The 17,794-nt window shown below is 40.0% G+C and overlaps 1 protein-coding gene across 1 annotated transcript in view; it reads right to left on the bottom strand.

Moving 5' to 3' along the window:
* The window catches only part of RGSL1 (regulator of G protein signaling like 1), a 93,756-nt gene that overhangs the window by 46,064 nt on the left and 29,898 nt on the right, over positions 1-17,794 (bottom strand). Inside the window, exon 10 of the mRNA XM_043568048.1 lies at positions 15,546-15,653. Coding sequence (XP_043423983.1) covers positions 15,546-15,653 — 108 coding nt within the window. The remainder of the gene's footprint in view (positions 1-15,545; positions 15,654-17,794) is intronic.

Here is a 17,794-nt window from a genome sequence, read left to right on the forward strand (position 1 = left end):
GGAAAATCTCAAAATACATGGAAATTAAACAACATACTATTAACACATAAGTCAGAGAAGAAATCTCAAGAAAAATTAAGCAATCCTTATCAAAATAACACCAGCATTCTTCACAGAGCTAGAACAAACAATCCTAAAATTTGTATGGAACCAGAAAAGACCCCGAATAGCCAAAGCAATGTTGAAAAAGAAAACAACAGCTGGAGGCATCACAATCCCGGACTTCAAGCTGTATTACAAAGCTGTAATCATGAAGACAGTATGGTACTGGCACAAGAAGAGACACTCAGATCAATGGAACAGAATAGAATCCAGAAATAGACTCACAAATGTATGGTCAACTAATCTTTGACAAAGCAGGAAAGAACATCCAATGGAATAAAGACAGTATCTTCAGCAAGTGCTGGGAAAATTGGACAGCAGAAAAAGGAATCTTACACCATACACAAAAATAAACTCAAAATGGAGGAAAGACCTAAGTGTAAGACAGGAAGCCACCAAAATCCTCGAGGAGAAAACAGGCAAAAACCTCTTTGACCTTGGCTGCAACAACTTCTTACTCAACAATTCTCCAGAGGGAAGGAAAACAAAAGCAAAAATGAATTCCTGGGACTTCATCAAAATAAAAAGCTTCTGCACAGCGAAGGAAACAATTAGCAAAACTAAAAGGCAACTGACAGAATGGGGGAAGATATTTGCAAACGACATATCAGATAAAGGGTTAATATCCAAAACCCATAAAGAACTTATCAAAGTCAACACCCAAAAAATAAATAATCCAGTGAAGAAATGGGCAAAAGACATGAAGAGACACTTGTCCAAAGAAGACATCCAGATGGCCAACTGACCTATGAAAAAATGCTCAACATCACTCATCATCAGGGAAACACAAATCAAAACCACAAGGAGATACCACCTCACACTGGTCAGAATGGCTAACATTAACAACTCAGGCAACAACAGATGTTGGCGAGGATGCAGAGAAAGAGTATCGCTTTTGCACTGCTGGTGGGAATGCAAACTGGTGCAACCACTCTGGAAAACAGAATGGAGGTTTCTCAAAAAATTAAAAATAGAACTTACCCTATGACCCAGCAATAGCACTGCTAGGTATTTATCCAAGGGATACAGATGTGCTGTTTTGAAAGTGCACATGCACCCCAATGTGTATAGCAATGCTATCAACAATAGCCAAAGTATGGAAAGAGCCCAAATGTCCATCGATGGATGAATGGATAAAGATGTGGTATACATATATATATATATATATATATATATATATATATATATGTGTGTGTGTGTGTGTGTGTGTGTGTGTGTGTGTGTGTACACAATGGACTATTACTCGGCATTCAAAAAAAAATGAAAACTTGCCATTTGCAACTACATGGATGGAACTAGAAGGTATCATACTAAGCGAAATTAGTCAGAGAAAGACAAATACCATATGGCTTCACTCATATGAGGACTTTAAGATACAAAACAGGGGCGCCTGGGTGGCTCAGTCGGTTAAGCGTCCGACTTCAGCTCAGGTCACGATCTCACGGTCCGTGAGTTCGAGCCCCGCGTCGGGCTCTGGGCTAATGGCTCAGAGCCTGGAGCCTGCTTCCAATTCTGTGTCTCCCTCTCTCTCTGCCCCTCCCCCGTTCATGCTCTGTCTCTCTCTGTCTCAAAAATAAATAAACGTTAAAAAAAAATTTTTTTTAAAAAGATACAAAACAGATGAACATAAGGGAAAGGAAGCAAAAATAATACAAAAACAGGGAGGGGGACAAAACAGAAGAGACCCTTAAATATGGAGAACAAATAGAGGGTTGCTGGAGGGGTTATGGGAGGGGGGATGGACTAAATGGGTAAGGGGCATTAAGGAATCAACTCCTGAAATCATTGTTGCACTATATTCTAACTAACTTGGATGTAAATTAAAAAAATAAATTAAAAAAACCCCACTTCATTGCTAAGAAATTGCTAACCATAAAAAAAATGCTAATCATCATCACAGCTTTCAGTGAGTGGTAATCTTTTTGCTGGTAGAGGGTCTTGCCTTGATGTTGATGGCTGCTGACAGATCACAGTGGTTGTTGCTAAAGGTTTGGATAACTGTAGTAATTTCTTAAAATAAGACAACAGTGAAGTTTGCCACATTGATTGACTCTTCCTTTCACAATTGCCCTGTAGCATGCAATGGTGTTTGGTAGCATTTTACCCACAAAACTTCTTCCAAAACTCGAGTCAATCCTCTCAAACCCTACCACTGCTTTACCAACTAAGTTTATGTAATATTCTAAATCCTTTGTTGTCATTTCAACAATCTTCACAGCATCTTTGCCAGAAGTAGATTCCATCTCAAGAAACAACTTTCTTTGCTCATCTATAAGAAGCAACTCTTCATCCATTCCAGTTTTATCACAAGATTGTAGCAATTCAGTCGTATCTTCAGACTCCACTCCTGTTTCTAGTTCTATTGCTGTTTCTACCCCATCTGCAGTTATTTCCTCCACTGAAGCTTGAACCCCTCCCTCAAAGTCATCTATGGGAACTTGAATCAACTTCTACTAAACTTCTGTTAATGTTGATATTTGGACCTCTTCTCATGAATCACAAATGTTCTAAATGATACTAGAATGGTGAGTCCTTTCCTGAAGGTTTTCAAATTATTTGTCCAAATCCATTAGAGGAATCACTATGTAGGGCAGCTGGAGCCTTAAGAAATGCATTTCTTAAATAATAATACTTGAAAGTCAAAATTATGCCTTGATCCATGGGCTACAGGATGGATGGTGTGTTAGCAGGCATAAAAACAGAATTAATGTTGTACATCTCCATCAGAGCTATTGGGTGACCAGATGCATTCTCAATGAGGAGTAATATTTTGAAAGGAATCTTTATCAAATCAGTAGGTCTCAATAAAGGGCTTAAAATGGTCAGTAAAACCGGGGCGCCTGGGTGGCTCAATTGGTTAAGTGCCCAACTTTGGCTCAGGTCATTATCTCGCGGTTTCTGGGTTCGAGCCCCACGATAGGCTCTGTGCTGACAGCTTGGACCACGGAGCCTGCTTCGGTTTCTGTGTCTTCCTCTCTCTCTGACCCTCCCCCACTCATGCTCTGTCTCTCTCTCTCTATCTCTCCAAAATAAACATTAAAAACATTTTTTAAAGAGTCAGTAAATCATGGGGCGCCTGGGTGGCTCAGTAGGTAAGTGTCTGACTTCAGCTCAGGTCATGATCTCACAATTCATGAGTTCGAGCCCCGCATTGGGCTCTGAGCTGTCAACACAGCTGGCTTCAGATTCTGTGTGTGTGTGTCTCTCTCTGCTCCTCCCCCACTCACACTCTGTCTCTCTCTCAAAAAATAAACATTAAAAAAATTTAAAAATACTTTTATTTTGTTATAAACATGTTATAAACAGAAGTGCTATTATCCAGCCTTTGTTGTTCTATTTACGGAGCATAGGCAGAGTAGACTTAGCTTAATTCTTAAGAGCCCTACACTTAAAGGTAAGAAAGGCAAATGAGCATTGGCTTCAACTTACAGTCACCAGCTGCATTAGCCCCTAAAAAGAGTCAGCCGTCTGTTGAAGGTTTGAAGCCAGGCCTTGAGTTCTTTCCAGCAGTGAAAAGTTTTACATGGCATCTTCTTCCAATATAAGACTGTTTGTGCTACATTGAGAATCTGTTGTTTAGTGTAGCCACCTTCTTGAATTATCTTAGCTAGATTTGGATAATTTGCTGTGGTCCTATATCAGTACTTGCTGTTTCACCGTGCACTTATGTTATGGAGATGGCTTCTTTCTTCAAACCTCATGAACCAACCTCTGCTAGCTTCAAACTTTTCTTCTGCAGCTTCCTCACCTCTCTCAGCCTGCATAGAATTGAAGAGGCTTAGGACCTTGCTCTGGATTAGGCTTTGGCTTAAGGGAAGGTTATGTATGGTTTGATCTTCTATCCAGACCATCAAAACTTTCTCCATATCAGCAGTAAAGCTATTTTGCTTTCTTATCATTCATGTGTTCACTGTTGTAACACTTTTTTTTTTCAAAGTTTATTCATTTTTGGGACAGAGAGAGAGACAGAACATGAACGGGGGAGGGGCAGAGAGAGAGGGAGACACAGAATCGGAAACAGGCTCCAGGCTCTGAGCCATCAGCCCAGAGCCCGACGCGGGGCTCGAACTCACGGACCGCGAGATCGTGACCTGGCTGAAGTCGGACGCTTAACCGACTGCGCCACGCAGGCGCCCCTGTAACACTTTCAATTTCCTTCAAGAACTTTTTCCTTGCATTCACAACTTTGCTAACTCTCAGTCACAAGAAGCCTAGCTTTAATTCTATCTCAGCTTTTTATTTTTTTATTTTTATTTTTTTAAGGATCTAAATCTTTTTTTTTAATATGAAGTTTAGTGTCAAATTGGTCTGCATACAACACCCAATGCTCATCCCAACAGGTGCCCTCCTCAATGCCCATCACCCACTCTCCCCTCCCTCCCACCCCCCATCAACCCTCAGTTTGTTCTCAGTTTTTAAGAGTCTCTTATGCTTTGGCTCTCTCCCTCTCTACCTTTTTTTTCCTTCCCCTCCCCCATGTTCTTCTGTTAAGTTTCTCAGGATCCACATAAGAGTGAAAACATATGGTATCTGTCTTTCTCTGTATGGCTTATTTCACTTAGCATAACACTCCCCAGTTCCATCCACGTTGCTACAAACGGCCAGATTACATTCTTTCTCGTTGCCAAGTAGCATTCCATTGTGTATATAAACCACAATTTATTTATCCATTCATCAGTTGCTGAACACTTAGGCTCTTTCCATAATTTGGCTATTGTTGAAAGTGCTGCTATAAACATTGGGGTACAAGTGCTCCTATGCATCAGCACTCCTGTATCGCTTGGGCAAATTCCTAGCAGTGCTACTGCTGGGTCATAGGGTAGATTTATTTTTCATTTTTTGAGGAACATCCACACTGTTTTCCAGAGTGGCTGCACCAATTTGCATTCCCACCAACAGTGCAAGAGGGTTCCCATTTCTCCACATCCTCGCCAGTATCTATAGTCTCCTGATTTGTTCATTTTAGCCACTCTGACTGGTGTGAGGTGGTATCTCAGTGTGGTTTTGATTTCTATTTCCCTGATGAAGAGTGACAGTGAGCATCTCTTCATGTGCCTGTTGGCCATCTGGATGTCTTCTTTAGAGAAGTGTCTATTCATGTTTTCTGCCCATTTCTTCACTGGATTATTTGTTTTTCAGGTGTGGAGTTTGGTGAGTTCTTCGTAGATTTTGGATACTAGCTTTGTCTGATATGTCATTTACAAATATCTTTTCCCATTCTGTTGGTTGCCTTTTAGTTTTGTGGGTTGTTTCCCTTGCAGTGCAGAAGGTTTTTATCTTGATGATGTCCCAATCGTTCATTTTTGCTTTTAATTCCCTTCCCTTTGGAGATGTGTCAAGTAAGAAATTGCTGCTGCTGAGGTCAGAAGTTTTTTCCTGCTTTCTCCTCTAGGGTTTTGATGGTTTCCTATCTCACATTCAGGTCCTTTATCCATTTTGAGTTCGTTTTTGTGAATGGTGTAAGAAAGTGGTCTAGTTTCATTCTTCTGCATGTTACTGTCCAGTTCTCCCAGCACCATTTGTTAAAGAGACTGTCTTTTTTCCATTGGATATTCTTTCCTGCTTTGTCAAAGATTAGTTGGCCATACTTTTTGTGGGTCTAGTTCTGGGGTTTCTGTTCTATTCCATTGGTCTATGTGTCTGTTTTTGTGCCAATACTATGCTGTCTTGATGATTACAGCTTTGTAGTAGAGGCTAAAGTCTGGGATTGTGATGCCACCTGCTTTGGTCTTTGGGTAGCTTACTTTGGCTATTTGGGGTCTTTTGTGGTTCCATACAAATTTTAGGATTGCTTGTTCTAGCTTTGAGAAGAATACTGGTGCAATTTTATTGGGATTGCATTGAATGTGTAGATAGCTTTGGGTAGTATTGACATTTTAACAATATTTATTCTTCCAATCTGTGAGAATGGAATGTTTTTTCCATTTCTTTATATCTTCTTCAATTTCCTTCATAAGCTTTCTATAGTTTTCAGCATACAGATCTTTTACATCTTTGGTTAGGTTTATTCCTAGGTATTTTATGATTCTTGGTGCAATTGTGAATGGGATCAGTTTCTTTATTTGTCTTTCTGTTGCTTCATTATTAGTGTATAAGAATGCAACTGATTTCTGTACATTGATTTTGTATCTTGCGGCTTTGCTGAATTCATGTATCAGTTCTAGCAGACTTTTGGTGGAATCTATCGGATTTTCCATGTATAATATCATGTCATCTGCAAAAAGTGAAAGCTTAACTTCATCTTTGCCAATTTTGATGCCTTTGATTTCCTTTTGTTGTCTGATTGCTGATGCTAGAACTTCTAATACTGTGTTAAACAACAGTGGTGAGAGTGGACATCCCTGTTGTGTTCCTGATCTCAGGGAGAAAGCTCTTAGTTTTTCCTCATTGAGGATGATATTAGCTGTGGGATTTTCATAAATGGCTTTTATGATGTTTAAGTATGTTCCTTCTATCCTGACTTTCTGGAGGGTTTAAAAAGAGACATTAAGAAAGAATGCTGTATTTTGTCAAATGCTTTTTCTGCATCGATTGACAGGATCATATGGTTCTTTTCTTTTCTTTTACTAATGTCATGTATCACATTGATTGATTTGCGAATGTTGAACCAGGTCTGCAGCCCAGGAATGAATCCCACTTGATCATGGTGAATAATTCCTTTTGTATGCTGTTGAATTCGATTTGCTAGTATCTTGTGGAGAATTTTTGCATCCATATTCATCAGGGATATTGGCCTGTAATTCTCTTGTTTTGCTGGGTCTCTGTCTGGTTTGGGAATCAAAGTAATGCTGGCTTCATAGAATGAGTCTGGAAGTTTTCCTCCTCTTTCTATTTTTTGGAATAGCTTGAGAAGGATAGGTATTATCTCTGCTTTAAGTGTCTAGTAGAATTCCCCAGGGAAGCTATCTGGTCCTGGACTCTTATTTGTTGGGAGAATTTTGATAATGATTCAATTTCTTCGCTGGTTATGGGTCTGTTCAAGTTTTCTATTTGTTCCTGTTTTGGAAGTGTTTGGGTGTTTAGGAATTTGTCCATTTCTTCCAGGTTGCCCAGTTTGTTGGCATATAAATTTTCATAGTATTCCCTGATAATTGCTTATATTTCTGAGGGATTTTCATTCATGAATTTATCTAGTTGGGTCATCTCCCTTTTCTTTTTGAGAAGCCTGGCTAGAAGTTTATCAATTTTGTTTAATTTTTCAAAAAACCATCTCTTGGTTTCATTGATCTGCTCTACAGTTGTTTTTTTTTTTTTAGATTTTATATTGTTTATTTCTTCTCTGATCTTTATGATTTCTCTTCTTCTGCTGTATTTGGGGTGTCTTTGCTGTTCTTCTATTTCCTTTAGGTGTGCTGTTAGATTTTGTATTTGGGATTTTTCTTGTTTCTTAAGATAGGCCTGGATTGCAATGTATTTTCCTCTCAGGACTGCCTTCGCTGCATCCCAACGCATTTGTATTCTTATATTTTCATTTTCATTTGTTTCCATATATTTTTTAATTTCTTCTCTAATTGCCTGGTTGACCCATTCATTCTTTAGTAAAGAGTTCTTTAACCTCCATGGTTTTGGAGGTTTTCCAGACCTTTTCCTGTGGTTGATTTCAAGTTTCATAGCATTGCAGTCTACAAATGTGCATGGTATGATCTCAATTCTTTTATACTTATGAAGGGCTGCTTTGTGACCCAGTATGTGATCTATCTTGGAGAATGTTCCGTGTGCACTTGAGAAGAAAGTATATTCTGTTGCTTTGGGATGCAGAGTTCTAAATATATCTGTCAAGTCCATCTGATCCAATGTATCATTCAGGGCCCTTGTTTCTTTATTGATCCTGTGTCTAGATGATCTATCCATTGTTGTAAGTGGAGTATTAAAGTCCCCTGCAATTACCACATTCTTATCAATAAGGTTGCTTATGTTTGTGATTAATTGTTTTATATATTTGGGGGCTCCCATATTCAGCACATAGACATTCATAATTGTTAGCTCTTCCTAATGGACAGACCCTGTAATTATTATATAATGCCCTTCTTCATCTCTTGTTACAGCCTTTAATTTAAAGTCTAGTTTGTCTGATATAAGTGTGGCTACTTCAGCTTTCTTTTGACTTCCAGTAGCATGATAAATAGTTCTCCATCCCCTCACTTTCAATCTGAAGGTGTCCTCAGGTCTAAAATGAGTCTCTTGTAGACAGCAAAACGATGGGTCTTGGGTTTTTTTTATCCATTCTGATACCCTATGTCTTTTGGCTGGAGCATTTAGTCCATTTACATTCAGTGTTATTATTGAAAGATATGGGTTTAGAGTCATTGTAATGTCAGTAGGTTTTATGCTTGTGTTGATGTCTCTGGTACTTTGTAGTCCTTGCAACATTTCACTCACAGAATCCCCCTTAGGATCTCTTGTAGGGCTGGTTTAGTGGTGATGAATTCCTTCAGTTTTTGTTTGTTTGGGAAAACCTTTATCTCTCCTTCTATTCTGAATGACAGACTTCCTGGATAAAGGATTCTTGGCTGCATATTTTTTTCTGTTCAACACATTGAATATTTCCTGCCATTCCTTTCTGGCCTGCCAAGTTTCAGTAACTAGATCTGCCACTAGTCTTGTGGGCCTTTGTAAGTTAGAGCCTGTTTTATCCCTAGCTGCTTTCAGAATTTTCTCTTTATCCTTGTATTTTGCCAGTTTCACCTGATATGTCATGCAGAAGATTGATTCAAGTTACGTCTGAAGGGAGTTCTCTGTGCCTCTTGGATTTCGATGCCTTTTTCCTTCCCCAGATCAGGGAAGTTCTCAGCTATGATTTGTTCGAATACACCTTCAGCCCCTTTCTCTCTCTTCTTCTGGAATTCCTATGATACGGATATTGTTCCGTTTGATTGCATCACTTAGTTCTCTAATTCTCCCCTCATACTCCTGCACTGTTTTATCTCTCTTTTTCTCAGCTTCCTCTTTTTCCATAATTTTATCTTGTTATCCACCTATTTTCTCCTCTGCCTCTTCAATCCGTGCTATGGCTGCCTCCATTTTATTTTGCATCTCATTTATAGCATTTTTTAGCTCATGGCTATTTCTTAGTCCCTTGATCTCTGCTGTCCTCTATTCATTTTTCAAGCCCAGCGATTAATTTTAGGACTATTATTCTAAATTCTTGTTCCATTATATTGCTTAAATCAGTTTTGATCATTTCGTTAGCTGTCGCTACTTCCTGGAGTTTCTTTTGAGGAGAATTCTTCCGTTTTGTCATTTTGGGTAATCCCTGGGGTGGCTCCAAACTGCAGGGCACTTCCCCTGTGCTGTCCGGAGTAACTTGTGTTGGTGGGTAGGACCACAGTTAAACCCGATGTCTGCCCCCCAGCCCACTGCTGGGGCCACAGTCAGACTGGTGTGTACCTTATCTTCCCCCCTCCCAGGGGCAGGACTCATTGTGGAGTGGTGTGGCCCCTGTCCGGGCTACTTGCACCCTGCCAGGCTTGTGGTGCTGCTTTGATGGGATCTGGCATATTAGCCGGGGTGGATCCGCAAGGTGCACAGGGGCATGAGGGGCAGGCTTAGCTCGCTTTGCCATCAGTGGTCTCTTGTGGGAGGGGCCCTGCAGCACTGGGAGGGAGACAGACTCCTCAGAGTGATGGATCCACAGAAGCACCACATGGGCGTTTGTGTGGTGCAAGCAAGTTTGGTGACAGGAACTGGTTTCCTTTGGGATTACGGCTGGGGGATGGGAGAGGGAGATGGCGCTTGCCCTCGCCTCTCTTCCCCCGCCGAGCTCTGTCCTTCCGGGACTCAACAACTCTCCCTCCTGGTGTCCCCTCGCCCTCCCCAGTCTCAGAAAGCAAAGCTGTTGACCTTTAACATTCCAGATGTTAAGTCCCGTTGGCTGTCAGAACTCATGGAGTCCTGCCCCTCCACTTTTTCAAGCCAGACTTCAGGGGCTCTGCCTTGCTGGGCAGGCTGCCCCTCCACCACCCTGGCTCCCTCCTGCCAGTCCTCATAGTGCACACTGCCTCTCCGCCCTTTCTACTCTCTTCCATGGGCCTCTTGTCTGTGCTTGGCTCCAGAGAGTCTGTTCTGCTAGTCTTCTGGTGGTTTTCTGGGTTATTCAGGCAGATGTGGGTGGAATCTAAGTGATCAGTTGGGTGAGGTGAGCCCAGGGTCCTACTACACCACCATCTTCCCCTCTGAGTCCTCTCAGCTTTTTAAAAAAGTTGATTTATTTATTTTGATACAGAGAGATAGAGAGAGAGAGTGAGCATGAACAGAGAAGGGGCAGAGGGAGAGAGAAGTTCCAAGCAGACTCTACACTGTCAGCACGGAGCCTGACCTGGGGTTCAATCCCTTGACCCTGGGATCATGACCTAAGATGAAATCAAGAGTCAGATGCTTAACCAACTGAACCACCCAGGCACTCCAATCATCATTGGCTTTGGTTTACAGTGAGAGATGTGCAACTATTCCTCTCACCTGAATGCTTAAAGACCATTGTAGGGTTATTAATTGGCCTAATTTCATATTGTTGTGTCTCAGGGAATAAGGGGCCCCAAGAAGAGGGAGAAAGATGAGGGAATGGTCAGTAATTAGGAGTAGTCAGAACACACACAACACTCATCAGTTAAGTTTGCCATTTTATATGAGTGAGGTTTGTGGTACCCCAAAACACTTAACAACAGTAACATCAAAGATCATTGATCATAGATCACCATAACAAATAAAATAATACTAAAAATGTTTGAAATATTTTAAGAATTACCAAAATGTGACATACACAAAGTGAGCAAAAACTGTTGGAAAAATGGTGCCAATAGACTTGTTCAAAATAGGGTTGCCATAACATTCAATATATAAAAATGCAACATCTGCAAACATAATGAAACGAAGCACAATAAAATGAGTTACACCTGTGTTAGAAAACTGACCCTAAGTTTCTATGGGTAGGCAAAACACAGAATTGCCAATATAATATTGAATGAGAAAAACAGAAGACTAACATTGACTGACTTCAGGATTTACTATAAAAAAACTTACTGTAAAGCAACAGTAACCAAGACAATGGATGGGGTATTGGTGAAAATAGATCAATGGAAGAGAACAGAGAGCCCAGAAATAGACCCACATGAATATAACCAACTGATCTTTGACAAAAGAGCAAAGGCAATAGAATGCAGCAAAGATAGTCTTTTCAACAAATAGCACAGAAACTGCTGAACATCCGCATGCAAAAAAAAAAAAAAAAATCAGTGCAGACAGACACCTTATACCCTTCACAAAAATGAGCTCAAAATGGATCATAGACCTAAATGTAAAATGCAAAAATTTTAGACTCCTAGAAGATAACATAGGAAAAATCTAGATAATTTTGGATTTGGCAATGACTCTTTAGATACAATAGCAAAGGCATAATACTTGAAAGAAAGAATTGATAAGATGTACTTCATCCAAATTAAATACTTCTGGTCTATGAACAACAATTAGAATACTAGAGAAACCAAGAGAACACTTACAAAGTAACATATCTCATAAAGAACTGTTGTTAAAAATATTAAAAAAAAACCCTTAAAATTCAACAATAAAGAAACAAACAAACTTATTAACAAATGAGCCAAAAACCTTAACAGACACCTCAGCAAAGGAGTATATACATAGAAAATAGCATTTGAAAAGATGCTTTACATTGTATATCATCAGGAAAAAGCAAATTAAGCAACAATGAAATACCCCTAAACACCTATTAAAGTGGCCCAAATTTGCAAAATTGACAACTCCAAATGATGATTGGGGATGTGAAGCAACATAAATTCTCTTTCATTACTGGTGGGAATGCAAAATTGTACAACCAGTTTGGAAGACAGTTTGGCAATTCTAAATAAAACTGAACATACTATTATTGTGAGCTCCAGCAATTGTGCTTCTCAGTATTAACCCAAAGGAATTAAAAACTTACGACCACACAGAAACCTGTATATGGATGCTTATAGCAGCTTTATTCATAATTGCCAAAACTTGAGAGCAACCAAGATATCCTTCAGTAGATGGACGGATAAATAAACTCTGGTACATTTAACCAATGAAATATTACTTAGTTCTAAGAAGAGATGGGCTATCAAGGAAAAATTAGACATGGAGGAAGCTTAAATGTATATTTGCCATGTATATGCATATATACCATGTATATATACCATGTATATTATCATGTGAAAGAAGACAATATTATATGATTTCAATTTATATGATATTCTGGAAAAGGCAAAACTATGGAGACAGTAAAAATATGAATGGTTGCCAGGGGTTGGCAGTATGGAGAGGTATGAATATGTGGAGCTTATTAGGACTTTTAGCACACAGAGGTTTTTTAGGGCAGTGAAAATACTCTGTAGGATATGATAACGATGAATACATGTCATATACATTTTTCAAACTCGTAGAACGTACAACACCAAGAGTAAACCCTAAGGTAAACTATGGATTTGGGTGATTATAATTTGTTAATGTAAGTTTATCAATTTTAACAAATGTAGCACTCTGATGGGGCATGTTGATGATATGAGAGTGCAAGTGTTGGGGAAGAAGGCATATGAGAATCTCTGTATATCCTTCTTAATTTTTCTGTGAACCTAAAACTACTCTAAACAAATAAAGTCTTTTTTTAAAAAGCATACTGGGAAAGGGGCACCTGGGTAGCTCAGCTGGTTAAGCATCCAACTCAGTCTCAGCTCAGGTCATGATCTTGCAGTTCGTAAGTTCAAGCCCCACATTGGCTCTGTGCTGACAGCATGAAGCCTGCCTGCTTGGGATTCTCTCTCTCCCTCTCTGCCCCTCCTCCTCCTCCTCCTCTCTCTCTCTCTCTCTCTGTATCTCAAAACAAACTTAAAAAAATAATCATTTAAAAAATTAAGTTTCTCTTTTAAAAAAAGAGTACTGCGAGCAAGGAAGTCTGAGGAAGACACATGTGGATGGATCTATGAGAGTAAGCATAAAGAATGAAAATCTTTGTGTTGTGTCTTTTTTAAAGTTTATTTATTTATTTTGAGAGACAGAGTGTGTGTGAGCACAAGTGGAGGAGGGGCAGAGAGGGAGAGAGAGAATGCCAAGCAGGCTCCATGCTATCAGCGTAGAGCACAATGTGGGGCTTGAACTTATGAATGATGAGATCATGACCTGAGCCGATGTCAGGAGTCAGACACTCAACCAACTGAGCCACCCAGGCACCCCTGTATTGTGTCTTAAAGCCCACTAATAAACAACCACTGTGAAAGAGGCACTAAACAACCAAGTAGACAGAATGACTTGGACAGTGATGTCAGCAAGTTTCTGCCATAATCCACCTTAGTGCTGGCACAATGAACTCATGAATAGAGTAGCTAGATGTCAGGGATAGAGGTTGTGTATGGAATCAGTGGCATAGGCCCCACACTCACCAAAGCTGATTTAGTTACCATTGCTGCCAAATGTTCAACTTGTCAGCAACAGACACAAATGTCAAGCCCAAGTATTTCAACAACCCTTATAGAAAACTAACCACCCACTTGGTGGCAAGTTGATAACACTGAATCACTTCTATTCTGGCAAGGGCATCAATTCATCTTGACTCGAACTGACAAGAATTCCTACTTACAAGGTCTCAGTCAGCATTGCTATCAGGGGGCTCACAAGATCCCTGAATGAGATCCCACATAACATTGCCTCTGACCAAAGGATACACTTACATCCCAGGGGGTTGACAACGGACATTTGATGATAGGATCCACTAGTTCTATCGATTATGAGAGCTGCTGGCCTGGTAGAGCAACAGAACTGTTTTTTGAAGGTGTAGCTGTGAAACCAGCTTGGATATGATCTTAGGAAATGGGACATCAACTTCTAGGATAAACTGAAGACCATTATAAGTTGTTGTGTCTCCAGTAAGTAGAATACACGTGTGTGGAGGAAAAGGATAAAGGTAGTAGTAATCCATTTACCATCAGTATAAGTGATTTAACTAGGGAAATTTCTAATCCTTATAACTTTAGGTTCTGGGTTCTAGACCAGAGCTGTCCAATAGAAATACAACGTGAATCACACATATAATTTTAAATTTCCTAGGAGTCACATTAAAAAGAATAAAAGAAAAAGGATGAAATTAATTTTAATTTTATGTACTTTATGTACCTATTCATATCAGACACATTTCAAGTGTTCAATGGCCACATGATGCTAGTAGCTCCTGTACTGGACAGTGCCAGTCTAGAGATCCAGGTTCCAAGAGCGGGAATGCTTCTACTAGGGACCCAGAAGGCACTTAATCACTTTAAGCTCCTTAGGCCAAGAAGCTAGCAGGCAAGCAAAGAAGTTACTGTACTGACAGGGTAATTGACTATCATCAGGGTCATCAGTAACAGAGCAGGGGCAGAGAATTCATTAGGCACTCTTGGTATTCTGCTGCCCAATTTTGGTGATTAATTGTCAAGTGCAGCAACCACAGCCTGAGAGGTCATGATTACCAGGGGCTCAGGTCCCTCAGAGATGACAAGGATGACATGGAGGTCATCCTTCTTGGTAAGCCCCCCAAGATCAGCAGAGATGCTAGCTGAGAATAAAGGGACTCTAGTTTGGGTGGCAGGAAAGGAAAAGAGGAGTACTTGTTGTTGTCTCCAGACAAGCTGTAGTAGTGTGAGTCAGCCCTTTTAGTATAAGCTCCCTGGGAAAAGGAACCAACTAGAATCCTGGAATATCTGTTCCAAGATGGGGTGAAATTTCTATACAAAGTAACTGGACAGTAGAGGGTGGTGTGACGCATAGCTCAGATCCCCCTTTTAGGACCAAAGCACTCACTTCCCCAGCTGTCTGAGGTGTTGGCTGCAGAGAGCTGATAGTTGAGGGCCCCTCTGGGTATTGTCTCAGCCAAAGGGTGCTGACTGAGGTTATAGCCTCCCCACAGGCAGCCAAATCTCTTTTGAGTCAATTAGAAAGGAAAAACAAACAAACAAACAAACAAACAAACAAACAATCCCTATTTCAGTGAGGGACTACTCCAAAGGGCCATCTTAGCTTTAGAGCTTCATCTATGGGATCTGCTGAGGCCTACTGTAACTGCCCTGCACTTCGTCATCTACCTTCACCAATTTTGCTTTCTTCATTTCTTTAAAGGTGTTATGACTAAGAACATACACCAACAAACCTCCTTCCACGCATCTCCAACTCCAAGAAATTTGTTAGAGGACACATGTGCATTATGTAAAACACCAGGGTGATAACTAGGTAAGAAGGTAGGAATTAACAGTTTTCATCACCACCCCCATTCATTTATAATTTCATGCCAGTTTCATGATGCCCTTTGGTGGCTGTGTAGGAGAGAAAAAGACATGGTCATTCTCTCCTGACCATCCCTCATTTCAGAAGAAGCATGGCTCTTCTCTTGGCATATGCTTCTTGAGGTTGGAGACTCTCAAACCTATCTCTGAGTTGTAAACACTTACCTACTTTAGGTGCTTTTTCACAATATATTTTATAGTCATCACTGATCTTCTGTATGGCCACCTTTGGATACTTATAGCAGAGTTCCTCAAAGGACATTTTCTCTAGGTCTATTAAGTAGGAAAGAAAGGTATAGAATCTGATTGCCCACTCTAGTGCAAAGATTTATACACTTTTTATTGAAGGTATTACCTTTAAAATGCTAGTTAAGTAGGACAATAGTATTTTCTTTTTTTATGTTAACAGTTTAACTGAGGAACACAGGAAATGATGATTGGTCTAATTTATTTTACTATCTATGCCCCTTCTGGTATAGAGCTGATAGAAAAATTTTTTTAAATATGAAATTTATTGTCAAATTGGTTTCCATACAACACCCAGTACTCATCCCAAAAGGTGCTCTCCTCAGTACTCATCACCCACCCTCCCCTCCTCCCCACCCCCCATCAACCCTCAGTTTGTTCTCAGTTTTTAAAAGTCTCTTACGCTTTGGCTCTCTCCCTCTCTAACCTCTTTTTTTTTTTTTACAATAGTGTTTTAATGAAATGTTTACACAAGGAATACAATTTCCCCAGGCCAAATTAGAAGCAAGGAAATATCATCCTCTCTCCTCTCTAGACTGAAAGGATTCTTCCCTTCTTGGGGACACCTGACCGACCCATGGAGATTTCCTGCCTGAGGGATACTAGGGTAACTGAGATATGACCTTGAAGTAAGTACTAATTGTTAACAGATATACAAGAAGTAATTCATCCAAATGAGTATTGATCCCTTCAAAGCAGCCATGTGTTGTGAGAAAGAATTGCAAATGTATTTCAAACATTCTACCATTGCTTCAAAGAATTTGGCACACTTAGGGATGGTATATTTCCAATAACGTGCTAGGACCTTTCTCTTTCTTGACTCTGCCTTTGGGAATTACTTTAAGAATTAACAGCTCACGTGTCTGAATATCATTAACAGTTGCAAATCATTGTCCCTTGAGAGTAAATTATTTTTTCTAGAAATAGGCATACACCATTTCTAGTCATGCATAGTGAATTGAGAGGAAATACCTCTTTTGTATCCAAAATCAGATGAGACAGGAAGACTGAGACATCAAGGAAGTTTTAATCATGTACTTGGCAATAGATGCACATTAGCAGCACCTTGCTTCCCACCAACATGAAAACATTCAATCATGTTGTGAGTTTTGAGATTTAAAGTAAGTCTAATCTCACATAGTTCTCCAGGAACTCTCTTAAGGCAGTCCAGTGTTTTCTGAAGGTTATAAAGGTGGAATCTAGAAGGAATACTGGGGTGTGGACTCACAAATGTTGGTTGTCCTTATGTCAGTGTTGTCACTGTCATCATTATCATCTATCAGCCAGGGGACTATGGCTGTAAGTTGTAAGCACAGTATATCATTCCTGCAATAGATTCAGGTTTCTAGTTGTGGGCCAATCCCTCCCTTTCTGACCAACCTTGGACAAGTCTTCCCACTTCTCAGAGACTCATTTTCTCCATATGAAAGCTGAAAGTATTCTAGTTCTGGTGCTCTGTTAGTTTATGGTGCAGCCTGAGTGGAGGCATCAGCCCACCTGGGAGTCAGGGCTCTGGGTTGGGCAAATGTACAAGAGGCCCTTCATCAGGGCCTTGCATTTCAAAAAAGAGACTTGCATTTCAAAAAAGCAGTGGTGGAAGAAGTCATGATGTGTTCTGGGGGAGAGGGAAGAGGAATCACCATGGAGAGTACTTCTCACTCTTCTTAGCCATCCCTGGCACTCCAAGACCACCAAAGGAATGCCTATTGCTCAGTATGTGTATGGTGATATTTATCAGCCATCCTTTCTTCCACTTTTCTCTTGATTTCTGAGATACATTCTGGAATGTTCAGGATTTAGAAAGAAAGTAAAACTATGATATGAAACAGAGGGCTTGTTCATGCTAGATTTAAATAATTCATGCCCAAACATGGCTCTGAGAGGCAAGAATTTTGTATATGGAGTGCACATCAAAGTTTTATAAGAGTTGAATACTACATTTTTTAGTGTAATCTAACAATTACTACTTATTGAATGCTTGCTTGCTGTGTAAAAGCATTGCCTTCAATCCCCTCAACAATCCTACCAAATAGGGGCCATTATCTCCACTCCTTAGTTGGCGAAATGAGTCTCAAAGAGATAAGTAACTTGTCCAGGCTCACAGAGCAAGGGAATTATGGAATTTAATTTCCAAAGTTTTTGCTTACTATTACTGAAAAGAATCTATT

Source organism: Prionailurus bengalensis, chromosome E4, assembly GCF_016509475.1.
Source record: "Prionailurus bengalensis isolate Pbe53 chromosome E4, Fcat_Pben_1.1_paternal_pri, whole genome shotgun sequence".
Classification (NCBI taxonomy): domain Eukaryota; kingdom Metazoa; phylum Chordata; class Mammalia; order Carnivora; family Felidae; genus Prionailurus; species Prionailurus bengalensis.